We start from the raw sequence: 27988 nt of genomic DNA on the forward strand, positions 1-27988 counted from the left end.
TGCACCTTGCTAGTACCGGGCTGGACCTTTTTTTATCTTTAAAACTGCCTTCATCCTTGGTATCATGGATCCAACAATATACTGGAAACATTCCTCAGAGAGTTTGGTCCATACTTACATGACAGCTTCACACAGTTGTTGCACATCCATGATGCCAATTTTCTGTTCCACCACATCCCAAACATGCTCTATTGGGTTGAGATCTGGTGACTGTAGAGGTCATTTGAGTCCAGTAAACTAATTTTCATGTTAAAGAAATTAGTCTGAGTTTATTCCAGCTTTATGACTTGGTGCATTATCCTGCTGGAAGAAGCCATCAGGAGATGGTACACTATGGTCATAAAAGGATGGACATGGTCTGTAACAATACTCAGGTAGGCTGTGGCGTACCATGCTCAATGGGTACTAAGGGGCCAAAAGCGTGCCAAGAAAATATCCCCCACACCATTACACCACCACCACCAGCCCGAACCGTTGACACAAGGCAGGATGGATCCATGCTTTCATGTTGTTGACGCCAAATTCTGACCCTACCATCTGAACTTTGCAGTAGAAATGGAGACTCATCAGACCAGACAGCATTTTTCAGTCTTTTATTGTCCAGTTTAGGTGAACCTGTGAATTGTAGCCTCAGTTTCCTGTTCTTAGCTGACTAGAGTGGTATCCGGTGTGGTCTTCTGCTGCTGTAGCCCATCTGCCGCAAGGTTGGACGTGTTGTGTGTTCAGAGATGTTCTTCTGGAGATCTCGGTTGTAACCAGTGTTTATTTTAGTTCACTTTGTCATTCTATCAGCTGGAACCAGTCTGACCATTCTCCTCTAGCATCAACAAGGTTTTTCCACCCACAGAACTGCTGCTCACTGGATACTTTCTCTTTTTTCAGACCATTCTCTGTAACTCTAAAGATGGTTGTGGGTGAAAATCCCAGTAGATCAACGGTTTCTGAAATACTCAGACCAGCCTGTCTGGCACCAACAACCATGCCACGGTCAAAGTTCTTTAAATCACATTTCTTCTCCATTCTGATGCTCAGTTTGAACCGCAGCAGATTGACTTGCATTGAGCTTCTGCCATGTGATTGGCTGATTACAAATTTGCGTTAATGAGCAGTTGGAAAGGTGTGCCTATAGCAGTGGCCATTGAGTGTAAAGTGTTTTTAATGTTTGAGACAAATGAGAAAATTTTATTAAAAAGTTGTTTTTCAACAGACTAATTTAAAGACTTACAATAGCTTAAAGTGTATAAATGCATCATGTACAAAAGTAACAAGTGAAAACCCGGAGCAGAAGCTCGTCAATGAATGTTCATTTTTATGCAGATTAACATGTCGAAGTGTAGAAGTCTGCAGATTTCACAAGTTTCTATTTTGTAGACGCCCAAACAGACTTAGATAAACTGTTCCTAAACAGAGTTGAACTTCACCAGAAAGTCACATCAACCTTTAAAATAGTTTGAAAATAATGAAGGTGCGGTGCTTCTAAAACCTGTCATGCAGGAAACAAGATTTATGTCTCATAATGAGTGATTTATTTATATCCACACTATTTAAATATTCATATAAAAACAGTCAACCGTCTCAGCATTTCCACAAATTTCCCAGAATTCTTACACAGATTTCTATTTACAGCATAGCTATGTACCTAATATAATTAAAATATTTGTTTTTTTCTGTACTAAAGGTGCACAATCTGAACATTTTTCACAAGTTCGCAACAGAAACATTAAATTAGGATGTGAGCAAAGGAAAGGCATCGATTATTAGTCCAGTTTGCTTTAAGCGTTATTACAGTGTTTAGCTATATTTCAGTTTCCTGACTTCTCCAGAACAGAATTTACAAACCTAACGTGTGGTTAGTCTGGTTTTTTAATGCGGAAACCAGTGGAGGGTTTAGGATGAGTCAGCTGGTGGTGCATCTGTCCTGTTGAAGTCCAGACAGAATGAAGGCCGGAGTCTGTGGGAGGATGAAGCTTCGTCTTCCTCTGCTGCCACCTAATGGACAGTTCTCTCCTTTTGCCGTTGATAATCTGAAGGAAGAAAGAAGCCTTTTATTGGACTAAAAGCTGTGCCAATACCTCTGCTACTCTCCAGCTAGTATGGGTTGAGGCTGTTCTAGTGTTTCTTGTAGTCCATACATGGAGAGTAGTCAGATCTTCATCTCAGCATGCACTGTGGGTGTGTGAGGACATGCTGGTACCTGATGACAGGCTTGGACATTTTCAGGAATATTTTCCTTTTTTTTTTGCACGTTGTGCATGAACTCCTGGCATGTATGTTTTGGGATGGTGCATAAAGCATGCTCTACAAACACAATAGTAGATGATAAAAGCCAGTGTGTGTGAGAAATTCAAACAGGAGATCTTGTATTCTTGGTTTGTTATCTGAACATTGCCACAGCAAACACTGCAGGTCTTCTGATACTTTCAAAGAGGACGTGAACCTTTGGTACCAAATCAGACAAACACACCTACTGTGTGGCTAAAAGGGAAACAGAAAGCCACCAGTGAGAACTCTTTATTCACTTTAGATGGCTAAGTGAACACAAACTTACTGTAAGGAAAGAAGCGAACCCTCATCAGGATTTCTCGAGCCGTCTTCAGTATCTCTACAGCCTGCAGAGGAAGACAGAAGCCTCATTTAAGCAACATAGCTCATCTTTGTGCACAAATGACACATTTGAAAATAAAAGCTTTTTATATGCAAGAGTCCTCACAATTATGACTGAAATAACCACACGGATAAAAAATGAGTTTTTGGCGTTTTTAACATGTCCTAATGGCATTTTTCTGATGATGAAAGAAATACATAAAGAAAATTAAGCTACATTTCTTTATTCAAGTCGTCATGAATCGGGAGCAGATGCAATAATGCTGTTTGAGAAAGATTTTTGTTTCAAAGAAAATATGCTGCACCGGACACAAAATTACTGCTCCGCTTGTCGATAAATAGATCCACGTACGTCTGTGTTTTCCTCCTCTGAGCTGACATCTGGCTCCAAACTGTACGGCTGGATTGTTCCAATATTGCTCGCCATTTTTGTTGCACCGCTAATGCTAAGTTGCGGAGCAGAGAGGCTGTAAGCTAGCAGTGGAGCCTGTAAACAGAGAGCTTCCAGCAACAGGGACAAGAAGGCCCACAACTCAGAGGTGAATTTCTAATGAACTCCTGCTGCTCTGCAGAAACTATGTCCTAGAAACATAATCCTAATTAAAAGTAGAAGTAGAAGGCATCAGATAAGCTGCACTTTTTTGTAAATTTAGAAAACACCCAAAATCCTTTACTATTTCAATGGTCCTAAAAATACTGTTACTGTTCACTAAAAAGAACAGTGTCTGTCCTAAAGTGATTTAATTTATTTAATCAACAGCCCAATAACATACTTTGCTGATTAACCTTTATAGAACTCATCTGACTGAGTTAGCCCAGCAGCAGATCACATTCCACCTTCTGTACATGTTTTTCTCAGGGCTGCCTAAGAAAAAAAGGGATGAATCAAATGAGGTAAATTGATCTTTGATGTAAGTGAATATATTTTTCACTGAAACAGATGTTTACTTTTTTCAGAAAAAGTTAGTTTTTAATTTAAGAATTCTTTGCTTTATACTGTATCTTTGTTCAGTCTCAATCAACAGTTAGGTTGAAACTTTTTGAAAGCCGAACAAAAATAATTTGAATGCAGCCAAACTGATTGGGCGGCGTTTCATAATACAGATGGACAACGCCCCAAAACATGCAGCCAAAGCAACTCAGGAGCTTCTTAAAGCAAAGAAGTGGAATATTCTTGAATGGTAATGTACAGACACAAAATAAGACAGAATGTGTCTCTGTCCGAATATTTATGGTCCTAACTGTAGATTAGTGTGTTTGTGTATATAGGTATATATGGTACTTTGAGATTTAAAAACTGTTTAATAAACATAGTATTATGAACTATTAATACATTATTATATTGTTTATGTACTGATGATAAAAAAAACTACACAGTAAGATTACAGAAAGATACTTTAGTATTAACAGATGAGGCGTTTTATTACAAAAACAGAAAGCAGCGACTATCGTATGTCATGCTCTCCTGTAAACCATGCAATGGGGGGAGCATGGCTTTTAAGGCTGCCACGGATGGGGGTGGGGGTGGGGGGTTACGGAGCAGGCAGCAGGAGGAGACTCACGGGGCGAAACACTCCAGTTGTCCGGAGTGGTCTTTTGCCGGGGACTTGACGTGCCGCGGGGCCAGTAGCCACTTTCTGATAACTGACAGAGTTTGCGCTCAGTGTATTTAAACACGCATGTGCAGTGACGTATGTATCAGAGGATGTTTGATTGGGCGTTCTGCATTTCAATCAAGTCACGTACTCTGTGAGAATTTTGATTCGCTGACGGATTTTTTAGCACTTTTTTTCACAAAACAAGTGGGGGGAAAAAAACTACAGAACCGTGATGGGGTGAAAAGTGAAGTCCAGCCGTCGTTTTAATCCCAGTTAGTGGTTCAACTCTTTCTCTGGAATTTGTTGGACCATACAAAACTCTAAAGTGATTGTACAAATATAACATGTTAACTTAAAGTGGTCCCTTGCTATAATGGGGTTAACCTTTCACCAAATTGTAAGCATTTTCTTTTAACAGGGCATTGTGTTCTGTGTCCTGATTGGTTCATTATCAATCAATCTTCTTACGCCATGTCTCCCATTCAGTATAGAATGCATCTGAGCTTGTCAAGCTGATGTTTAGCTTCATTTATGAAAACTGGACCTATTTCTACGAAGGTTTAAACTTTGAGAGAGTTTAAACAAGAGAGAAAAGTGTAAAAATGTTCATGTTTGACTGAGAAAGGTGCATAAAATGTGTAGTGACGGGTTTTACAGCTTTAATACATCAATAATACGGTAATTGTAAAAATGAAGAGGACTGCTTTGCAGATTTCACCTACATTAGAACGTTACTCCTGTGATTAAAGACTGGGACCCCTGTATATAATTCATTATCATACATAATAAAGTCTTGCCTTTGCACTCCAGATGGCGCCAAACTCACATGTGTTACAAAGGACTCATGTCTGTCCTTTTTATCCCCATATAAAGCAGGTGGTTAAAACTGTATATTATCATCTTAGAAATCTGGCTAGAGTCCGCCCACTACTCTCTCCTGCTAAAATGGAGATGCTAATGCATGCTTTCATCATGAGTAAATTTGATTACCGTAACGCCCTGCTTGCAGCTCTTCCAAAAACTAACATTAATAACCTTCAGTTTCTCCAGAACTCTGCTGCACGAGTTCTTACAAAGACCAGGAGGCGGGATCACATCATGGCAATTTTAAAATCCCTGCATTGGCTCCCCATATGCTTCAGGATTTATTTTAAGATACTTTTGAAAGTTTTTAAATGTCTTAACGATCTTGCGCCTCATTCCGATCATTCCAACTGTAAAAACAGAAACCTATGGAGAGGCTGCTTTTCAACACTATGGCCCCCGTTTATAGGACCTGAGAGCCGCAGAGAGAATTGATGCTTTTAAGAAAAGGCTCAAGACCCATCTTTTTAACCTGGCATTCAGATAATTTTTTACTACTTTTATTTACTTATTTAGTCATTGATTTATATGCATTTATTTATTTAGTTTTTTTTTTTTAGTTATTCGTTTATTGTTATTTATTTATCCATTTTATCTTGTTTTATGAACTCAAACTAGATTTTTAACACGTTATTTTAATTTACCTTATTTCAATGTTTTATTGAACTTGCATCACCACTTAGCACTTAGCTGTGGGGGAGCGGTCCCCGCCTCGGATGCTGCATTTCGCTGTCTATGTAGCTATTCACAGAGAGGGAGGTTCCAATTTTTAGCAAAGGATGGGGATGGTACAGAACATCTTTTCCAGAGGGTTCAACAAACATCAACAGAACTATTCTACTGCTGAACAGCAGACGTTGGCTGCAATGCTCACATTTCTGCACATTGAATTTTCTACCCACTTGTGTTCCTCTGGCATATACATCTCTCGTATATACAACCGCAACCAGCATCTCATGTGCTGGGCTCCACTGGTGCAGTACTGGCAGAACTGGTCATACCAAAGATTCAGAAACATGGTGGCTGATGCCCAGATACCAGTAACACTGCAAAGGGCTAAACTCGATTAGCCAAGGTGAGCATCTAAACAGAAAGAAACTTTGTTGATTGGCTCACAAAATAAAAACAAAACGATTTTTGGTTTTGTGGCTCAAGGAGGGGAATGCTACGGCCTCGGTATGTTCGGCACTCGTTGGGTGTTGTGTGTGTGTCCTTGCATGAGTCTACATGTCTGTATGAGTGATGTCTACAGGTGTCTCACCAGCAGACTGCAGCTACTCCCGATTCAGCGTCCAGCGTTTCATGTCTGTCCTTGTAAACTCATGTGCTTTTTGTGACAGTCTGACAGTCTCTGTTTTGTTTTGCCCTCCCCCTTTTTGTTTTTGGTGCAGGTCAGCTGTGGTTTCAACTGGAAAGTTCCACCCACTCAGCTGTGTCTCTCCGTTTTGGCTAGGATTTCTCCGCACTGTGGTCAGTGTTGTTTCGTCATGACGGTATTTACGTTTTTTTCCCACCTGGAATGGAGATTTTTGTTGTTAAAGTTGCTAAACCTTCCCTCAGTCTTGCCTGTTCTGTGCTGCATCTGGCTCAGTCTGATACGCTGTAACACTTTGTTGTGAGATTTGGCTGTAACTTTGTTTGGGGACTTTGTTTGATTGTATGGAGATACATTTTGTGTTAGACTTCTCATTCCCTTTTTCCATAGTTTAACTGCAGCGCCTGCCTCTTCAGTCGGCTGCAGGATAGTTTGTTGTGTCCACCTGGTTCACTTGGCTTTTATTTCTACAGTACCCTTCTTTTATTTTTAATTTACTTTTATTTGTCCCACGATGGGGAAATTGTTTTCCGCATTTGACCCTTCCCCTGGGGGGAACGGTGAGCTGCGGAATAGCCGCGCTCGGTTTTTAGACAACCTGCTCTCCCGCCTGAGCTAAACTGCCACCAATTTAGCACCTTACTGCACATTTACTGTTCTTTACACCCTAATTTTCCTTAAGTTACACATTCTTTGCTATAGACTAAACGGGAACAGATCATGGATGGAGGACTTTCGTACATTTGTGAACTTCTATCCAATCTCCTTTTATTTGACAAGTCCTTAGCAAACTGTTATAGATCACTTTTTGACCACCAGAAATAATCTGCTCTGATCAGGATTTAGAATGCTGTATGGCACTGAAAAAGAGCCAGAAATCTCTTTGTGTTTCACCCTGAACTTTGCTGCTGTTGAGGCGCGCCCTGCTGTATGTCTTGTATAGATGGTTCTTGCGTTTATTAGTGTCAATACAGGTTAATCTACTGCCTTTATTGTTTTAAAGATGAAAGTGTGACTGCGGGACCTGTTGCCGTCCGTTGCTTGGGGTTATGTAGGATTAGAAAACAATTGAATTGCTTCAAAATGCACTGTACTGAACATGTTCTACTTGTTTGGAGGGTGTCCTGAAATTACCTCTGTGCTATTGGTGATAGAAAAATAAAGTTAATGCGACTAAACAGACTCACCTTTGAGTGCTCTATGTCTTGGAAATCTACATCATTTACAGAAAGAACCTGGTCTCCCTCCTGTAGACCGGCTCTGTGGGCATCTGAATCCGGAACCACCTGTTGGTACATGACAAAGGCAGCACACGCCGATGTAGGTACTTGAAAAAAAAAGACTCCCCATTATGACAAAATGAATGGAATCAAACCTTTGATATAAAGATGCCTAACTGTGACGCTTTGCCCCCTCGGATGTTGAACCCCAACTGTGCTCCTGGAGGCTTCTTCAACACGATGGTTCGAGGCAGAAACTGGGTCAGCTCGTTGTTGTAATCAGGGTGATGAACTCGCTGGATTATTGAACCATTTCAAATGTGAGCTTTGATCAAGTTTAAACAAGTTTTGCCAAAGAAATACATGAAAAATAAGCGTTTTGTCTCTTTTCTTTTACTTTTATAACTTAATGATTGTGATAAATCTTTATTAGGAGTTTCTATTTATATTTCTGCTTTCTATTTATAAATCCAATTTCATAAATAGGATGTAAAGAAGTGTTCATAAAATGTCCTTTTCTTCCTGTCCATTTCTCTTTAAGTGGGCAAACCTACAAAATCATCAAAGGATCAAATACTTATTTCTGATACTGTATTAATTTATTTTTTTAATTTTATTTTCAGCACTTAACATTCTGTTTTTACAGTTGGAATGATTTAATGTCTAATTATCAAAGGTCCAGGATTTGGTGTTTTGAGCAGAGATCTGACACATAATTAATATGTTAAGATTTAAACAATCGTGTTCTTTAAGGAATCAACCACTCTTATATTTGCACGGTGCTCTTTTTCATCATTGACCACTAATTCAAAGTCAACTCCAAGATTAAGTATATTTTAGGAATGAACATGATCATAGAACAAACAATATAGTCAAGTGCCGCCCATTTTAAATGAGCGGTACTTGGTTCTGCTGAATGTGACCCACCTCATGAGGGGGGATCCATGCAGGTGGGTTCTCATAAGCAGGAAGAAACACGACTGGAAGCTGGTAGTCATCATAAGAAAGTTTCTGATCCATTACTGATGAAATACCCTTAATAGGAGGACATGATGATCATGGTTTAATAAAAGTTCATTCCACGACGCGCCTCTTGTTAACATGTAATTACGCGATAATAAAACATTCTGAAAACCTAAATCCAGAAAATGATGTGAAATAATAAGGACGGAAGAACAAATGATGGATAACAAATATAAATAGAATATTGTCCGACAATCGCAACAGTAAAAGTTTCATAGTGAAAACAACAAGGAGCCTAAAATATGCTAACACCGCTAGCTTTCTTTTACCAAACTATTCGAAATTCCACAACTGTGATTACCCGAGGTTCAATCTAGTATTTTATAACAATGCCAACTAGTTAATTAAAGACAAAAAGGCTAAATATTTACCTAAAAGCACACGCAAGGTCCAGAAATGAAGCATCAAAATGTAGCCGACTAGGAAAACTGAAAGCTATCGGTGAACTCTTCTTCTACGGATTTGTAATTTGTATTTAGCTCACTGCGCCATCTGCTGGCAAAAAAAACAACATTTAATTCTGATGAACAGTAGATGGTTTTGTTAGAAGTTCTTATTTTCTTTTTAATATACAGTCTATTATTGTTTGGCATAGTAAAACACATCATACACAACTTTAAATGGTCTGATTTATCAAAACGTTCATAAAAACAAGAAACGGTTGCAGATGTGTATCCTTTTGGAAAGACTTGAATAAAACAAGGGGGAGAACATTGATTGGATTTTCCATCCTTTCTAGATAATTCTTTAAAGCAACGTTGAATCTGTACAAAATATTTTTTTTACTGTATTTACTATTTTATTGGATTTTTTTAATGTTTTTTATTTTTCGTTTTTGCTGAAACAAGTATCACAACACAAACAGTTTCATAGCAGTTTTACAATTCTACCTCACACATTTTATCAAGTGGATCGCAGTTTGGAGAACAATGAATAATAGAAGACTATTCCTGCAGGCTTGGCAAATTTAAAAAATGTGTTTTTACTCTCGATGAGTTTGTTGAATGCATCCCAAAAATCCACTCAGAACAACAGAATCTTGTTACAGATCTGATCAAATGTCACGCAACAATAACAGTCTGTCAGTCCAACTTGTTTTTACATGTTTTCATCTCATCCAAATAACTGGATGGTAAACTTTCTGACCTTGATTTGCTGATAAGAAATACCAGCATCTGTGTTTGTCAGTTGCACTAATGAAGCAATAGATACAAACGAAAATCACCTGCCAGGTTTGTTTCAGGTTTTACCAACAAACTTGACAAAGTTTCAAGTTTCTGCATGTTTCAAAGACCATGAAATGTAGTGTTCTTTTCCCTGCCTATACTGAAATGGAGTTATAGCTAAATCCAATATCTTGCAGGTTTCTCTGTATGTGCTAATTTTGACCATTTTTAATTAAATATTGCAATTCTTGTAAAGCTTTTTTTTTCTTCTTCATATGAAAAATGTGGTTTATTGAAGCTACACCAACAAATTGTCCTTGAATTGAATCCTCAGGTGCAGAGTAAACTACCATTTCTGACCCTGTTTTGCCTGGCTATGACTGTCTGTTGATGCTCTGTTGCTATTTTTAATCTTACATCACTCAAAGTATTGTTCTTTTAGTATTTAGGTAGCCTACACTGGTTTTCTGCTTGTCCTTAAACCTGTAATGTAAGGTATGTTAAAGTGTTGTGAATTAATTTCAAATAAAAGGGCAGGTTGAGACATAAAAAACTACAACCGCATTTTGTGGCACATTTCAATTGTTACAGTTTTTCTCAGTCGCTTTAGTACAATTCTCAGATCAGAATGAAATTCCCAAAACTATTTGTTCAATCTTCACATCATGATGTCACTTGTGCACATCATATAAGCAGTTTCTCACTTCTTTGAACAAGTTGCAATTGCTTTGGTACATCCATGCAAATGATTATGTACAATTCTCTGCTCTTTGCTACATTATCAATTGTTTATGTCATGTTGATCAAAATGTATTATATAGTTCACTGTGCAATAGTCTTACTCCTCAAAACACCTAGTCATTAGTTCATTGTTACGTCCCTGGGGAGGGCGCAACAGCACAACCATGAAATAAGACAAGAAGTCAGAAATGATGTATATAAATATGGTTTATAATATTCAAAGACTCAGGCTGCTGAAAACAATTACCTGTGGGGGAGGAAGTGACGTTTGGGTTGTGCCAAATAAATAAACTTAATATAACAAAACCAGGCCTAACTCTGCAACTAAACCCATAAATCAAAAGAACAACAAAAGACTACCTAACTAGTCTAAATACAAACATACAAAACATTACAAGAAATGGCACCAACCCCTTACCTGGCGTGTCTAACACAGTTCAACCTGCGTGTGAAAATGTATGGGGCCCCAAACTTGCCTGATCACAACCTCCCACCACGTACCTGAGGAAAACAGCTTAGTCAGAAGCATGCAGCCAAAAGAGAGTCAGGATCGTAGTGAGCGTCAGCCAGAGACAGTTCACCAGACTCTGCCAGGCTCAGCTCCCAGGTGTGCTTTAATAGGCTCCGGCTTCCTGGTAGAGGAGCACCACATGACCAGCAGACGGCCAGTCCCAGCTGATGAAGCTGCAGTCCCAGGTGAACATCAGGAAATTAACTGAAGTGAAAAGCAACAGGATGAGGGCAAAGCAGAGGGCTGTGCCTGTAACACCCCCACCCTTACAAGTCCAGACCACACACGAAGAAAAACACTCACCTACACAGAGTATGATTGTGGTGCATCTCGAGGTTGTAGTCCTGTACGAACAGCGCCCAACGCATAAGGTGCTGGTTGTGGTTGGACATCCGCCTAAGAAATACCAGGGGACTTGAAGCAGAAGATTACTCAAAACCACAAACTGGTGTCCAAAGATGTGCAAATGACAAATTCACACAAATGAGCAAAATGACTCAAGCAAAGTGTCAGCACAAGGCACAAAGAAAAGCACCCCGAAACAAAGTGCTAACACGAGCCACAAATGCGCATTCCAGTGCCCAAAAACCCAGGACAGATGACAGAGACAACACAGGCTGTACAAAGACAGACCTACAACTAAGTATTGCCAAAAAAAAAAACCTGCCTCTGGTCAAGCGGGATAAATCCCAGACTCCATCAGGACTGTGCATTGTAAGCTGTCAGAAAGAGAGGATACAACCTCCTGAGCTTTCCCCCACCAGCTTACATTGGAGCAATATGGACCACATGTCCTCTGGCCAGTCAAGAGCTATTGCTATGCGTTCAAAAGCTTTAAAGTAGGAATCCACCTCAGACTCATGAAACGTAGGTACCATCACTATGTTTCTGCTCACATCACACCCCCTTTTCCCGTCAGAAACCGCTAAAGCAGTAGCTGTGTCTGCCACTACCGAAATCGACGACTGTGCTGCCGAGTGTTGCAAAGCCTCAACCTCCAGCTGCTTCAGCCGGACTTCCTTGTCCGCCTCAATCTCCATTCTGCGAACCCGCAGGCGGAGCTCATACTCTGCCCGTCGCTCTCTGTCCCTCTCCCTCTCCTCTGCTTCCAGACGTAGCCGTGTGAGCCGAAGCTTAAGCCTAGCATCCCTGCTAGAACTCCCTAATTCGGGGGACAAAGGATCAAAGCGTGGTAAAGTCGCAGGAGGGACCTCAGCCCCCTCTACCTTTCCTGGAGGCGTGACAACAACCACGGCGTTGCTTTCAACAGCCACACCGGCAGATTCAGCTTTAGAGACAGACGGGACACCGGCAACAAGGACCTTTAACTCCACTAAATGCTCTACAAGCTCAGCCCTGAGCTCTCTTTTAATGGCATGTCTAGACACAGGTTTATCAAAATGGGCGGCAACACACAATAAGTCGGCCTTACGACAAGACTCAAGGACTTCGATCCTTGGACTATCAAGGAACGCCTGCAGAGTAAAGCTCATAATTGATTCTACAAGAATATGCAAACTATAACAACAAAATAAACCACTTGCCTACTCCATGGTTGTGTAATCCCGGACGAGCCCCCACTTGTTACGTCCCTGGGGAGGGCGCAACAGCACAACCATGAAATAAGACAAGAAGTCAGAAATGATGTATATAACTATGGTTTATAATATTCAAAGACTCAGGCTGCTGAAAACAATTACCTGTGGGGGAGGAAGTGACGTTTGGGTTGTGCCAGATAAATAAACTCAATATAACAAAACCAGGCCTAACTCTGCAACTAAACCCATAAATCAAAAGAACAAAAGACTACCTAACTAGTCTAAATACAAACATACAAAACATTACAAGAAATGGCACCAACCCCTTACCTGGCGTGTCTAACACAGTTCAACCTGCGTGTGAAAATGTATGGGGCCCCAAACTTGCCTGATCACAACCTCCCACCACGTACCTGAGGAAAACAGCTTAGTCAGAAGCATGCAGCCAAAAGAGAGTCAGGATCGTAGTGAGCGTCAGCCAGAGACAATTCACCAGACTCTGCCAGGCTCAGCTCCCAGGTGTGCTTTAATAGGCTCCGGCCTCCTGGTAGAGGAGCACCACATGACCAGCAGACGGCCAGTCCCAGCTGATGAAGCTGCAGTCCCAGGTGAACATCATCAGAAAATTAACTGAAGTGAAAAGCAACAAGATGAGGGCAAAGCAGAGGGCTGTGCCTGTAACATTCATCGTATAAGTCATTAACTGCAAAATGGTTGACCAAGTTGTCATAATGTGACAAACATATTTCGCTGCATTGCAAGAGAGGATATTCACTGTGATGTGGATGAGAATTTGTGGCCTAACACACAGGAACGACAAGAGGTGTAGGAAGACCACACCAATTCCCACTGCACTGCCTGTACTGTTGTACAGAATATTGTCCTATCTTTTTTTTCCCTTTGTGTTACTGTTTGCAGTGGGTTTTTTCTATGTCGGTATGACATGGTCTGTCAACAAATTACAATATGAACAATAAAAGTGTAAATGTGAATCTTGTCCAGTCTCTTGCAATCAAACAAAAAAGGTGTAACTTACATTTTACAATAATTGTCATCAAAACTTTAGCCATAGTTTACATCAGAACCTCCCTCTATTACACAGTTATATTGACAACACGACTAAGTAATTTGACTGTCTTGTTCGTAGACAATGACACAAGGACTTGACATTCTGATGGCACTTAGTTTTGAGAGATGAACTAAAGATTTTGAGCAAGTTACAGGCTTTTGCAAGAAATCCGTAGTGTTTTGCTGTTTGTACAAATTGTTTTGAGAAATGCACACATATATTTGTAAACTTCAATTCTGATCTCAGAATTGTACTAAAGCGACTAAGAAAAACTGTAATTGTAAATAATTGAAATCTGTATATGTCGTTGTTCTATTCTGATGGCTATTTTTGGATTTTTCTCTCAAGAAATATGTCACAGTCAGAAATGAATCCATGTAACACCTCAGTGGTTCAGGAGTTCATGCGCCTTTTGCGCATAAGGAAGTATTTTTTTCTGCGTTTTGTTTTCTGTTGAACTAAACTCATTAAAATCTTTCCTACCAGGTAAATTTTTCAAAACAAATACCAAATTCTTAGGGTTTCCTTTTGATAAACAAACTGTCTCACCTGCCGCAGACCCACCTTTAGCGAGGCGCGCTGCGGGAGCGCAACAGACAGCCATCTTTCCCCCTTTCGCTTTTACTGAAATTGTGTCCTCCCATTCTGTGCGTTTGGGTTCCACCCATCATTCATTAGCAGACGCTCTTGTGCCGCATTTCACATGCAGCTCACAGACTCCCAGCGAGGGAAACAAGTGCGCGCCTGACCCCATTCACAGTGAGTTCTCTGATCTCTATAGATAGATAGATAGATAGATAGATAGATAGATAGATAGATAGATAGATAGATAGATAGATAGATAGATAGATAGATAGATAGATAGATAGATAGATAGATAGATAGATAGATAGATAGATAGATAGATAGATAGATAGATAGATAGATAGATAGATAGATAGATAGATAGATAGATAGATTTGTGAAGAGGATGTTTTATTTATTTTTTATTTGTCATAGTACACAAAAGCTTTGAAGAAGGTAAACCCTCCCAAATCCTGTTGTAGTTTGTTGAGGAATGACCTAGAAGGCGTCCAGTGACTTCTGAGAGCTGTCAAAGCTGAGCTTGTGAAACCAGTTAGTTCCTTTAGAAAATAAAGAAGGAAAGGTCAACTGTAGGGGGAAATCTCCAAGATAAAGTGATGTCAGAGCAGGACAGTATAATTTTTAATCTAAAAAGAAGGAGCCCTGCTGCCCGACTGCCCCACCAGAGCTGCTTAATTGCGAGAGCAAGTTCTTTTATCTTGTCTTTCATTCCCTCTCATCGCTGGACAATGATTTATCTTTTTGGGAGGATCTGATTGTCTGATTGGATATCTTAAGACTCATCAAGTTTAATTAGAAGAGCTCGCTGACTTCCCAAAACATCTGTGTGGATGAACAAAATGGGAAGGTGTGTCTGCGCGACTAAACTAAACAGGTGTGAGTGTCTGCTTTGGACTTGTCCTGTAGTTTACAGAGTGTTGGATCACATTTGACACAATGAAGATGTTGTTGAACATGGTTTAAAGTTGTTGCAGGTAAAGTTTTGTGTATTTAAAAAAACACCAAGAAAAGGCTATCAAACCTCACAGAAGCTGTCATTCAATTTGTAAGAGAATGTGACAGGGACTTTTTTGTGTTTCGTTTTCTTTGTCATCTTGTAAGTAGAGCTTTTGGTGACATTCATTTCCATTGCTCAACATGTTTTTATAGTAAAGCTTCCTTGTAAGCAATGCTTTTTTTTAACAAGACAGGTTGACTTTCACCTTCACACAAGAACTTGTCAGAGAAAGTGTGTAGAAAGTGTGTATTTTCCTAAAACCCTTCTCCGTTTTTGAGAACATACCACACACCTGACCTGTAGAAGAAAAAAAAACCTGTGACAAGGTCAACCTTAAGGAAGAATTTTAGCCTTGGGGGTTTAACTTATAGAGGAAAATTGAGACATCCAGGTGAAGGGAAAAAACTGGCAAAACTCCAAGTCAAATCAAGTTTAACAAGAAACAGGTAGCATGGAGGTAGTTTTATTCAACAGAAACTGCAGATTGCTCAATTTTGGTGACATTGTGTGCCAGTACTTCTTCAACTAAAGGGGACTGAAACCTGCCACCAGATCTGCCCCAACATGCAGAGATTCAACAGAAAGACATGACATAAACCACTAAATCTGAGTGTGCAGCAATGTCCAACGGCTCGCAGTCGTCGCACGTCTTCCGTGCACGGCTCAGCCTGTCACTGTGCCTCTGCTTCGGAGGCTTGAATAGAAAAAGAGCAAACTGTGGGGTACTCTCAATGCCCCATGGTGTGGTCATTGTGAGCGTTGCCAGGGGTTCCAGTTCTTCCAGCACACAGGATCTATTGAGGCAGGTTTCTGAGCAGGCAGCGCCTTAATACCCAAAGAACCCCCGACTCACTGTTTGCTTCACTGTCCCGCGGGTGAAGGGACCAAAAGAGATCAGAAATCTTAACAGTGATCATGCATTTTCCAGATTTTTAGCAGTGAGGCTCGAGTGCCTAAAGCAGAACATTTTCCCGACTGTGAAAGAAGAGGAGACAAGATGCATCAAGTCTGCAGCTGCTGGAGGGGGTGCATCAGGGGTCTCTACAGCTGCAACTGGAGGGAGCCCAGCAGGACCAACAGAAAAGTGAGCAGTCTGGAGAATATTTGTTCATTTCATGTCATGAATGAGAAAGTTTACAAAAAGGAAGAGGTAAACAAATATTCGTTATTAAGCCTAAAGAACCTGTTGTAACATAAGAGGATGCAAAAAGCATTTACATAATACCAGTTTAAACAAATACATACACATACATGTAAAGGCCATACTGTCTCTAAACATGTGAATGGCTCCCTTTTCTATGTGTTTCTGAAAGGTGTTTTTTTAAACTTTAAACACTGATTGCCAAAATGCACTAAAACTTTAACAAATTTATTTTTGTGAAGATACGTTTTTGTTCTTTGTACTATTTTCTGCCAATTAGTAAATGTTCTTTTTTTTTTAAAAGGAAGAGTAATTGAAAATACTTCTTACATGCATTTCCAAAACATGTCATCATAGTCATGTGACATGTGAAACCCTTTGTCACCAAAGAATGTAAGCATGTATAAGAAACCAGCTACTGTATTTTCAGTATTTGCATAATGTGTGTATTTTTAAATTTTTGTGTTATAAATGAGCGGACATTTCCAGTTCATATTTTTATCAATAACTAAAAATACGATAGATTTCAACTCCATCAAAATTTAATGTTACGTGCTTACTATAATTTTTTTTAATGGCTGTCATAAAATATCGGCTTTCATAGTTTAATTAAAATGTTTTGATTTTATTTTGCTATTAAATAACTTTCTTTTTTAAACAATTTTGTCTGCACTTTCAAATGCTTCCAAGGATGTCTGCATTTTTGGTGGGGATTAATATCAATATTAGGTTTCTATCAGGGCTTATTCATGGATATTTGATAACTGGGTGTTTAAAAAAAACAACAAAATAATTGTATATTCAGTAAAACTGAGTACTGATGTGGAATTGGACCAATAACTAAAAGGTAAAAAGGTAATAATATGAGGTAGAAAGGCGGTATTTACGATCCAAAAACTGTACGAATGGTTTTTGTAATATGAGCACAAGTGTCCTCAGCTAGCAAATTTCACAAAACACTGTGTATAAATTCAGAACAAACTTCCCTTTAAAACTTTAAAACTAAAGAAACAATGATGTGTCACTAAAACTTCATTTTACTATGATGAATGAAACCCACTTATCAAAACATCTGTCAAACAAAACCATTTGTAGTGGTAGGATATGAGAGGGTCTGTTCACGTTTGTGTGTAAATTGAGAATTAAAGAGGAAAGAGGAGTGAGAGAGCACTGACAGTGTGAGACAGTCCCAGATGAAGGACGCAAAACATGGAGTAATCCAAGATGGCGGACAGGCCCAATGACAGGATTTAAAGTGTGATCAACCGCAAATATTTCAACCTAGTGTATGGATACTTCAGGTCTGCTGATGCATAGAATAATCAAAGTGGAAACATAAAACAATAATGTATAGAAGATTTAAGCCTCTTCTTAACAGTGCTCATTGTTTGCCTGGGTCTGGATCCGCTCTTTTCTTTCGTGGATCTTTCTGTGGATGAATGGATTGCTCTGGGTCATGCATTGATGTGCAGGGGCTTTTAGTGTATTTAGGTTAATCAGGACAATCGACTCATTTCTTGCGGGGGCGATGAGGGTGTACTGGTCTTCTCTGAAGTACTGCATTGGAGCCGTGCTGCCCCTTTTACCTGGTTTCTTGAAGTCAAAGATAAATCTCTGGACCCCAAAAGGGGTCCAGCGGATGTGAAGAAAAGCTCTGGATCAAACAGGCTTGTGGGAAATTAAGTTTTGTTCTGATTTTAGTCTTTTGTTTGAAAGCTTTTGGCTCCAACCTGTCCTTTAGAAACAATGCAAAACCAAACTTTGTTCTTTTTGAAACACTGAGGCATTAAAATAACCGCTGCTACTTGTGCTGGATGAGAAAACAAGCAAAGTACACAAGAAAAACAACTTACAGGAAATACAATTTTAAATAGGTATGGGAAAGTTTGCCAAGGAAAGTAAATACGTGCAGGTTCAAACAAGATCATCTGGATTTTGGTCCAACAGATACTTTGAAGACCATTTTCTTTTTTGTGCAAACAGGTGTATAGAGTGCAGGAGTGTCAGTAAAAACACATCAAAGTCTTTTTTTGTACTCCCCTGTCAGGTAACCGGCCTGTTAGCGAAAAAAAAAAAAAGTTGGCACTGTTCCATGTTTATTACAACACTACATACAAACACTTTCTTCTCTTATTACTTTGAAAGTCTGCCAAAGCAATGCTCCCAAAATGTATTTCTCCTTGCAGATGCCATGCTGCTGGCTTTCATTCGTCGCTGTGGTGTCCTTGCTCTCCCTGTCCTGGCTGTACATTTGTCTCATTTCATTTAATGACCAAGAGGAGCTAAACGGGTAATGGAACACCAAAGCCAAACAAAAGCCCATTTTGTTTCTGTTTTGTTTGTCTGTGCTGATGACCTGTAATCTGCAGAACCTCCATTGTTCCATTTGCAGGCAGCTATTCACATGGCTAAAGTCCTGGTTCAATTGGTTCATGTTGATCATCATCTTTTCTGCAGTGTTAACCAGTTACTGCATTCTGCTACTGGTGAGGAAACAGTGACGGCAGAATGATCAAATGATGAGATCTATGTTCCTAACCTTTTGCACTTTTTCTGTTAATTACAGCTCTTTGCATTGACTCAAATTATTTTTGGAGAGAAGCTGGACTTGCACTGGCTGCACAAGGTATTTAACTGGCAGGCCCGGTCAATACTTCATGGCACACTGGTCACAAGGCCATCGGAAAGGAACGCCCCAATTGCTACAAAATGTGACACAAGCTGATGACATCATCGGCAATTGGAATTTCACGCCCATAGTCCAATAGTGCACATATTGAATCATTTAAACTAAACTTATTTCAAGCATTTAGAAGATGCAATGGTCTTTAGTTTAAACTAGACTATGCAATTGTGTTAGGGGCGCAATGCAATTGAGCCGATTGCTATGAAGTATAAATCGGGCATTAATCTTTTACGCCACAATCTCAAGTTTATGTAGATACAATTGAATTTGATTTCTGCACAGATATTTCTTTTTTTTGGAGCGATATTCATTGTTGGTGGAATCTCTGTGATGGTGGGGATGTGGAAAAGGGTGCTACCAACAATTCCTCTTTCACTCCAGGTGTAGTAAGAGCTTTAAATCATAACATGTTTCATAAGTAAGTGTCTCTTGGCTGTGAAGTGAGCATCCTATGCTTTCCCTGTTGACCTCAGGCGACGGCTCCTTTCCTGCAGTTTGGTGCGGTAGCAGCTTTGACGCTGATCAGCTCGTTTGTCTTCCAGGCTTTCCACAATATTAAAACAAGTAGGTGTGGGAAAGGGGCTACAAACTGAGTCCACAAAAATGTGTTCATGCAATTCAAGTTATAAAAAAAACTCAACTGAACATACAAACAGATGTCCTGACTATGTTGTGATTTAGCTGAAATCCACGATCAATTGTTGAGCCCCAGAGCAGCAAACAGGTCCAAACTATGAGGATTTCTCCACTGTGTCTCGGAGTAGGGATCAAAAGTCCCAAATTTTCTGCATTGGCAGTGTTACCGATGAGCATGGAGGTCTTAACCAACTAATTTTGTTTTCTTTTTCTCCTTTGTGCATTTTAATTGTTAGATTAATTGTTTTATTTTTGAGCAAAACCTTAATTGACAGGAATCACACTAGACACATATGAAGTCTTTCTAACCATCAGAAACAAGGATGCTAACATTTTATATACATATACACACACATACAATTTTTCCTTCTCACACAGGATAATAATGTATATTTTGGCCAAAATCTTTAGAAAAAAACTTTTCAGTGAGTTTTCTTGGGGGGGGGGGTTGTTCTGCCTTGTTTTTTTTTAGCTTTGTTTTCAAATTGTGGTTATTCCCCCCAAGCCCTGCCCAAAAAGTTTGAAGACGTTCCAGTCCAGGCCTTTTGCTAGAATCAAAGTAGAGAGCCTCTGACATGATCTCTTCTTTTTCCCCTTGCAGAATCCAGGTTCCTGATTCTAGTGTTGTTTGCCGTTGTGTCAGCTGCTATCTTCCTGTGCCCCCTCCTCATTCAGTCGCCATGTTTCATAGAACTGAAGGATTTACCAGAAAAACCAAAGCTGATTGCTCACAGAGGCGCTCCAATGGTAAGCACTCATTTTGATTGGAGAACACATTAAAGCCTTAATTATTCTTAAATATAGTGTGAAAAATAATCATCAGAAATTCTCTTTTTTTGTAGAGCTACATGAAACATCAGATTGAGTAAATCTGTGATGATTCAATGTAACCTTTTATGCATAAATTGTTTAAAAAAGAAAAAAATGATTTTATTTGATTGATATTGTTTTGATAGACTTTTAAATACTTTTGCAGTTTCCCTTTGAATGGCACACCGAATTATATTTTGGAATGTAATAGAATATGAAAAAAGTTTTTTTTTTGTTCAAAACTACATATATATACCTTGAATTTCTGTAAATTTAATTCCTAAATACGAAGAAAAAAAAATCCAGGTCAGAACATTTTAGTAAATCCCAAATCTTTAGAAATATTTAAAAAGAAGGTTTTTGTTTTGTAGAGACAGTCCCAGAAGTTTGATTAAAACTCTGCAAAAAGAAATGCAATGTTTTTTTTATCTTGGCCTCCTTTCACCTAAAAAAACGTTTCAAGTAAACGTAAAGTAAAGTAAAGTAAATAACAAACATGCTCAAACTTGCTAGCAATGGCTTAATCAGCTCCACCTAAATGGAAGCTACTGGTTCCTTTTCCAACCCACTTATTCCTTAGAAAAAGAAAGGCCTTTTGATTTTACCCGCTTCATTATTAATAAACATGTCTTAGTCTATTACACCATGCTAGGTTGAGCTTGTACTTACCTAACTCGTTTTTCTAAATAACTGAACCTTATCTTTTATTACAGCTTGTATAAACTTCACAGTAGTTAGGCTACTATTTGGACAAAGTGTCAAAGTATTTTCCCATTCATGCCCTCACGCGGTGGCATACGGTCAACCCCCAGCTCAGGTGTGAGGAAATGTCCAGAAGCACGTGGGCCCATATGCTGTGCAGCCATTCCCTTGTTAGTTTGCTGTTTTTGGGTCATCAGTAAGCTTCATTTAACACAATTTAGAGTGGTGTGTGTGTGTGTGTCTGTGTGTTCACACAGCTTTAGGGCAGTAAGAAAATGACTGTCTCTGCCATATGTCTTCAAGCTGGCTCCAGAAAACACCATGATGGCGTTTGAAAGGAGCGTCACATGTGGTGTGATGGCCTTTGAGACCGATGTGCAGATCAGGTACAGCCTCTCTCTTGGTGCATGAGTTGATTTTGTTTTTCTTATTTTTGCGGGCAAAAGTCTGTGCAATCTTTTCTCATCATGTTCATTGTCACTTTCACACTGTTCAGCTGAGGATGAGGATTTCAAAGCCGTGGGGGCAAAAAACCCAGCTTCTGTAATTGAATCATGGTGTCATTAGACACCTCTCTTCACAAGTCACACTGTTATACAAACTCCTCCAGCAGACAGTACCAACACGTTGTGTATTTTAAAGACACTGCAATGAAAATTGTGTTTCTGGTGTTTTTTACATCTTCTTGTAGCATTTTTCTGATGATGGAGAACACACGGAAAATTTAGTTTAAAATTACATTTCTGAGTATTTCTTTATTCAAATCGTTGTGAATCAGGAGCAGACGATCAAATGCTGTTGGGAAAAGCTCGTAGTTGTGTCATAGAAGCTACACTCGGCAGGCCACAAGCTCCCTGCTCCACTCCATACATCCCTCACCGCATCTGGCTCAAAACTGGACGGCTGGATAGCTTAGATAATGCTCTCCATTTTTGTTGCACCGCTAATGATAGCTTGGGGTTGTGAGGGGGCTGTATGCCAGCAGGAATAAGTGTAAACCAAGGGATGATGGGAAAATGAGGGGGGGGCTTATTCTGTGCCAACCGTCACGCCCACAACTCAGAGGTGAATTTCTAAATGAACTCCTGCTGCTCTGCAGAAACTATGTCCTGGAAAACGACATAGGTGGGACTTTGAGTTTGCTGCCACATATACTGGTGGAATACTGATAACTACAGCGTGGAATTTTTTTGGGGTAAAATTACATTGAACTGTTCATCTTTTTATGGAATTCTGTTTGGCATTTTGCGAGTAGATAATATTAGAGTGACACAATTTAGGTCTGATTTTTTGGTTTAAAAATGCCAAACAAATACTTTGAGCCTGCATTGTATAATTTCTTCATTAAGATACATACATGTTGTTGTTTTTGTACTTAGCAAAGACAGGATTCCCTTCTTGATGCACGACAATAAGAGTGAGTTCTTGCTGAGAACCACAAATGTCAAGGAAAGCTTCCCAACAAGATCGATTACAAGCAACTTGGACCTGACTTTTGGGGAAATACAGAATCTGAATGCAGGAGAATGGTTCTTAAAGGTGAGGTCTTGGCTTTTACATGCGACTTTCCACACATTGACAGTAAGTGGCATAAAACCCAAACACAAGTCTTAATCTGTCTTTTTAGAAAGATCCCTTTTGGTCGGTGTCCCAGCTCTCAGAAGAGGAGAGGCAGACAGCTAGAAATCAGACCGTACTTTCGCTCCTGCAGCTCCTCGAGCTGGCCAAACAGCACAATATTTCTGTGATCTTTGATCTCTACCAAACAGAAAAGACCTCTACGGACAGTGATGACACAGCAGCCATAGTTGACACCATCCGGAAGTCTGACATTAACCCAGGACTTGTAAGTCTGATCCTTTTGGTGTTATTGAAAAATAATGATGATTGCAAAATTTGATTTTATTTGATCTAATTTTTTCTAGATCCTTTGGCTTCCTCCAGATAGAAGAAAATGGGTGAAAGAAACTGCACCAGGCTTCGTTCACATTTACAGCAATTTGTCTGAAATGAAAATCAACAATGATAGACACCTAAATGTGAAATACAACAAACTGAGCATGAAAAGAATCAGGTAAAAGCAAAGAAAACAGGTCAACTGTAGTTTCAGTGTCTCTATGTGTGTAGCTGTTAGGAACCAAACACGAAGTGGGAATTGGAGGGACTGTTAAACTGAATCATTGTGATGATCCTCAATGTAGAGGTGCAAGATCAACCTCCGGGGGGAAAGAATTTAAATAATACCCCTGTCGTGTCGCACAGATGAGTAACTTACCTTAAAATAATTGCTGAAGAATAAAGCTGCGTGTGGCAGCATGTCACAAGACCTGAAGGTATGCATCATCAAAGGAACTCACTCAACATGTGTTTTGACACAGGTTTCTCACAGGTTTTAGACATTTGTGTGTAATTGACTGTTTTACACAAGCATGGCTGATCATGAAGTATGTATTATGAATGTTAGGTTTGTGCTTGGGTGTCCCTGCAAGCTCCAACCTGCAGTTAAGTGTTTTAATGAGTGTAAGATGAATACAGAAGCAATGAGGGAAAGACAAGCGTCTGCCATGTTTACCCCAGTCTCGGTGCAGAATTGTGCCAACAGTTTAGGCAATGTGTGCCAGAAAATATAGTAAAACAATGATGACCTCAATATTACCGGTACGAAGCCCATTGAGACGACTGTTGTTGCGATTTTAGGCTATTCAAATAAAACTGAATTGAATTTAATTAAATTTCAGGTCATGTATTTTTTTAAGAAACAAGAAATAGTAAATGAACAGTTAAGAAATAAACCTAAAGAAAAAAAACATACATTTCGAGCAAATTTAAGATCCCCGGCAAAACTAAAGAATTACAGGTTTTCTATTAACCAGTCTGTTTTTCCCTGTGATTTCTGACTTAAATTGTAAGAAATAGAAATTTCCTTTGTGTTGAAATCTGCCTTCTGTGTTTTTTTTTTTTTTTGTTTTTTTTTTGAGGAACTGCAGCATTTATGGGTTAGCTGGGATTTTAGGTTGCTTTTAGAGTGGCAAGGTCCCCTTTTCACAGGTTTTACCAGACAGGGAGCAGTGGATTTAAAAAAATGAAACAGGAAACATAAAAACAAACAATAAATTCACTTACACAAAGCCAGGTCTGAAATAGGTTGGCACCTTATTTCCGACTTTTATTTAATGCATGACATCTCTCCAGATGTTTTCATTTAAATGCATCTGAACAGACTGCAAGATGTCCCAAAAATACCAGACACTTGAAGACCTTTTAAAATAAATACGTAAATGTTCATTAAAATTTGTTATTGTCAGAAATATTCTTAGCTGGCAAATACTCTTGTTTTATTTTGAACCAATAAAAATAATTAAAGTTTAAAAACAACTAACTACAATTGAGTTTTATACCCCTTGGAAGTCAGATTATCCCCTATGACATTATTGGCTTGTACACAACAAAAAAACACACCTGCAGGTATTCTTTTCAAATTTGTGAGGCACTTAAGCAATTGCAAAAAGGCTTTACCTCAACAACAGAAAAATGTCAAACAATAAAAGCTAAACATTACTTTTCTTCTCAAATTCCTTCAGGGAATTCCCTGAGTAACCACAAATGAATGTAACAAAGCTGCGGCATTAAAACAAAAGCAGAAGGATTGAGTTTTGAAGATAATCTGGTCAAGTGTGCTATGTTGTGCAGGAAGAGAGTTTCTTTGAGATGAATCTTGTATAATCCACCTACATGGAATTTACTTCCACAGTGCAACAGTGAAGCAGTGCAATGGGGCACAATGCAAAACTGTTGTGAACACAGTAGGTGTTCGTCAACATGTATTTACATAAACAAGCAATATGAAAATAAATATGCTCCTGCTTTCCATAGGATTCAGCTGGATGTCGACCTGTAAAGGTAAAGGTCTTTGTACTGACGATGTGTGTGTCTGACAGGGAACTCAGGGCAGACAATATTACCGTGAACCTGTGGGTGGTGAATGAGCGCTGGCTGTTTTCTTTGCTGTGGTGCGTGGGGGCCAGCTCTGTGACCACAAACTCCTGCCACCTCCTGAAGGATGTGGAGCAGCCTGACTGGTTCATGGTGAGCAGCACATCCACCTACAGCAGCAGCCATACTCTTAAAAGGGTCATTTCATGGCATTTCATCAAGTGGTTTTTCACTCAACCCCACTCAGTTCAGCTAAAAATGTTGCTCCACTAACTGCATCATATGCAAAACTCTATCTGCTCATGAAATCTGTCTGATGACTGTCATATATTGACCTTGATGTTCCCCTGTCATGCCTGTGGACGTTGTTCTGGGCCTCTAAAATGGTCAGGATTCATATTTTTCATTTCTTCAGTCTCCCCTCCAATGAAAATCACGTTTTTGGTGTTTTTAACATGTACTGGTGGCATTTTTCTGATGATGGAGGAAATACTCAAAGATGTTTAAAACTGCATTTTTGAGTATTTCTTTATTCAAATTTTTGTGAATCAGGAGCAGACGAAAAAGACATTTGAAAAAGCTTGTGGCTGTGATGTAGAAGCCACAAACTCCCTTCTCTGCTCCATTCTGATGCATCCACTTACAGACAAATAGATCCATGTACGTCTTCCTCTTCCTCATCTGAGGATCTGGCCCAAAACTGTACGCCTAGATAGCTCACCATTTTTGTTGCACCGGTAATGTTATTTTGGGGAGTGAGGGGCTGTAAACTAGGGGGGAATAGTGTAAACCTAGGGATGATAAGAAGTGAGGGCAGGCTTACTTTGCTCCAACAGTCCAGCCCACAACCCAGAGGCCCTTTTCTGATGAAATCCTGCCTCTCTGCAGAAACTATGTCCTAGTAAATGACAGCTTTTTAAATTTTGGGTAAAACCAGCATAATCATATTTAAAAGACCACTGGGAACACTTTGAAAATAGACTAAAAGATGATCGGAAAGCCATGTTATTGTTGATTATTCAGATTTTCAAACTGATATTGGCATTTTACTGTACGACAAATCTGTTCAAAATGAGCCACAAGACGTTGTGTATAACCCAGATGACAGTCTTTACACAAATATATCACACTTCTGTTACTTCTTTTTGCAATTTCAGTCCTATCAGACCTACACAAAAATCTGGATTCTGGTGGATGCTGCATCCGTGTTGATAATGGCAGCTCTATTCGTCTTACAGTGGTAAGCCCAGCTAGTTCAGAGTTTGAGTCATTGGTGTTTGTGACAAACTGACTCATCTTTGTCTTTTTTTTTTTGCCAGGAAAGCACACTGTTCCTGTCTCAGAAAAGGTACTGCAAGTTATTTACTTTAAAATGTCAACAGCATGTCAGTCATCTTTAGGTCTAGTTCATTGTGATGCCAATTCTAGTTCTATTTATTCTCATTGCCTTTACAATTTAATTATATAATCCTAACAGCAAAATGATAACACAAAAAACTTTACTACACTTTTTCTAAAAGCATAAAGTCTTCATAAAATTAAATGTACATTTCATAAACCTTCATTTAAACCAGTTTGTAGGTCAGTACAACCAAGAGGATATTTGTAAAAAATGACATGGACCACATGGAGGCTGCCTGTTCTGATGCTGGTAGCTTGTTTATCCAACACTGAAAAATCTAAACTCCTGTTACTACTCCTCATTCCACTTAAGATTCAAACTATCTCAGTTTGCCACTTTTAAACAAATTAACTAACTGTCAGTTAATCCTTAGCATTTATGAAAATTCAACCAAGTGTGTCACCAATTTTTGTATGACTAAAGCTCCAAAAATGTTATGGGTCATTCTTTTTCTACTTTGTGGAAAGTTTTAACTTAAAAACATTAGGTGGAATTTAACTGTTTCACAAATAAATCACAGATTCATCAGTTAGTACACACGTTCATGTGTGATCACATATTTAATTATTTTATTCCTTGTAAGAGCAAAGGAATACATAATTGGTGTTTTTGGACAACGCCTGGAAAATGCTTTATTAGCCATCAGTCTACAGTCGCACTTAAATAACTATCACCAGAATGCTACATTTACTGGTCGGGAAATTTAGAACATCCTAAAAACTTTGGACTGTGGGGAAAAGAACGTATACTCAAAGTAGAACCACATATTTACAGAAACCAACACATTTCACCCAGTAGGCTGTAGATGTTTTTTTTCTTTACACATTTAAAAACTGTTCCTAGTAATAAGATTTTGAGCATCAATAAGTAATATTTTTTCTTTTTTCATCACTGTCAACAGGGAGACAAAGAGGTTCGACATTTTCAGACACCGAATTGCCCTTTTTATCTCAGCATATGAAACCTTGAGGCTGTTCCAGATCCTTTCCTGCCCAGCAGTGCCAGACTGGAGCTGCATGGAAGACAATTAGTGTCATTTCAAAGCAATTCTTTTGATAATGCCATAAAACTTAAAATGCCATTTCAAACACAGTTTAGGAAAGAAAAAGTGAACAAAACCACCAAAGATTGGCAGAGGTTTGCATTCTGTTGATTTTTGTGCAGTTTTTATAAAGTTGTTGTTTGTTTTGTTTTTTGAATTTTACTACTGAAAAACACACAATGTAACTGTGAATAACTTTTTATTGAATTTTTTAAACTGAATTATTACATTTGTCCTTGTTTGACTAATGCAGCTATGGTGTTTCTGTTTTCTGAGCCACAAAATCTAATCCTCTGTTTGAAAAGATATTTTTACCTTTTCGAATGTAAATACATGCTCTACTTTATTCTCAGGGAAAAAGAAAATAAGACAAAACAAAATAAATAAAAATCTATGTTTGTGGAT

At 39.0% G+C, this 27988-nt stretch overlaps 2 protein-coding genes across 2 annotated transcripts; one reads left to right on the forward strand and one right to left on the reverse strand.

The window, feature by feature from the left end:
* Positions 1-1152: 1152 nt before the first annotated feature.
* On the reverse strand, positions 1153-9126 carry pdzd11 (PDZ domain containing 11). The gene is made up of 6 exons (XM_004073120.4): positions 8996-9126; positions 8529-8636; positions 7757-7897; positions 7569-7667; positions 2549-2609; positions 1153-2024 (listed from the first exon to the last, which is right to left on the reverse strand). The coding sequence occupies exons 2-6, from the start codon at positions 8619-8621 to the stop codon at positions 1990-1992; spliced, it is 429 nt and encodes a 142-aa protein (XP_004073168.1). The 5' UTR covers positions 8622-8636; positions 8996-9126; the 3' UTR covers positions 1153-1989.
* Positions 9127-14335: 5209 nt separating this feature from the next.
* On the forward strand, positions 14336-27987 carry gdpd2 (glycerophosphodiester phosphodiesterase domain containing 2). Its single transcript, XM_011479969.2, has 16 exons — positions 14336-14408; positions 16160-16315; positions 18559-18662; positions 18765-18858; positions 18939-18998; positions 19341-19439; positions 19532-19622; positions 20296-20441; positions 21510-21592; positions 22586-22745; positions 22834-23052; positions 23132-23280; positions 25145-25292; positions 26297-26379; positions 26459-26487; positions 27443-27987. Exons 2-16 carry the CDS (start codon positions 16229-16231, stop codon positions 27508-27510), a joined length of 1620 nt encoding a protein of 539 aa, XP_011478271.1. The 5' UTR covers positions 14336-14408; positions 16160-16228; the 3' UTR covers positions 27511-27987.
* Position 27988: the final 1 nt, after the last annotated feature.

This window comes from Oryzias latipes, chromosome 10 (genome assembly GCF_002234675.1).
Source record: "Oryzias latipes chromosome 10, ASM223467v1".
Lineage (NCBI taxonomy): Eukaryota > Metazoa > Chordata > Actinopteri > Beloniformes > Adrianichthyidae > Oryzias > Oryzias latipes.

Excerpts from the sequence above, each read along its gene's own strand:
- pdzd11 (XM_004073120.4), bottom strand. The coding sequence starts at position 8,621 with ATGGATCAGAAACTTTCTTATGATGACTACCAGCTTCCAGTCGTGTTT. Across the intron at positions 7,668-7,756 it reads TAGGCATCTTTATATCAAAG|GTGGTTCCGGATTCAGATGC; the intron begins GTTTGATTCCAT and ends ATGTACCAACAG. Across the intron at positions 2,610-7,568 it reads AAGACATAGAGCACTCAAAG|GCTGTAGAGATACTGAAGAC; the intron begins GTGAGTCTGTTT and ends CTTCCTCTGCAG.
- gdpd2 (XM_011479969.2), top strand. The coding sequence starts at position 16,229 with ATGCATCAAGTCTGCAGCTGCTGGAGGGGGTGCATCAGGGGTCTCTAC. Across the intron at positions 16,316-18,558 it reads CCAGCAGGACCAACAGAAAA|ATGCCATGCTGCTGGCTTTC; the intron begins GTGAGCAGTCTG and ends TTCTCCTTGCAG. Across the intron at positions 25,293-26,296 it reads AGCAGCCTGACTGGTTCATG|TCCTATCAGACCTACACAAA; the intron begins GTGAGCAGCACA and ends TTGCAATTTCAG.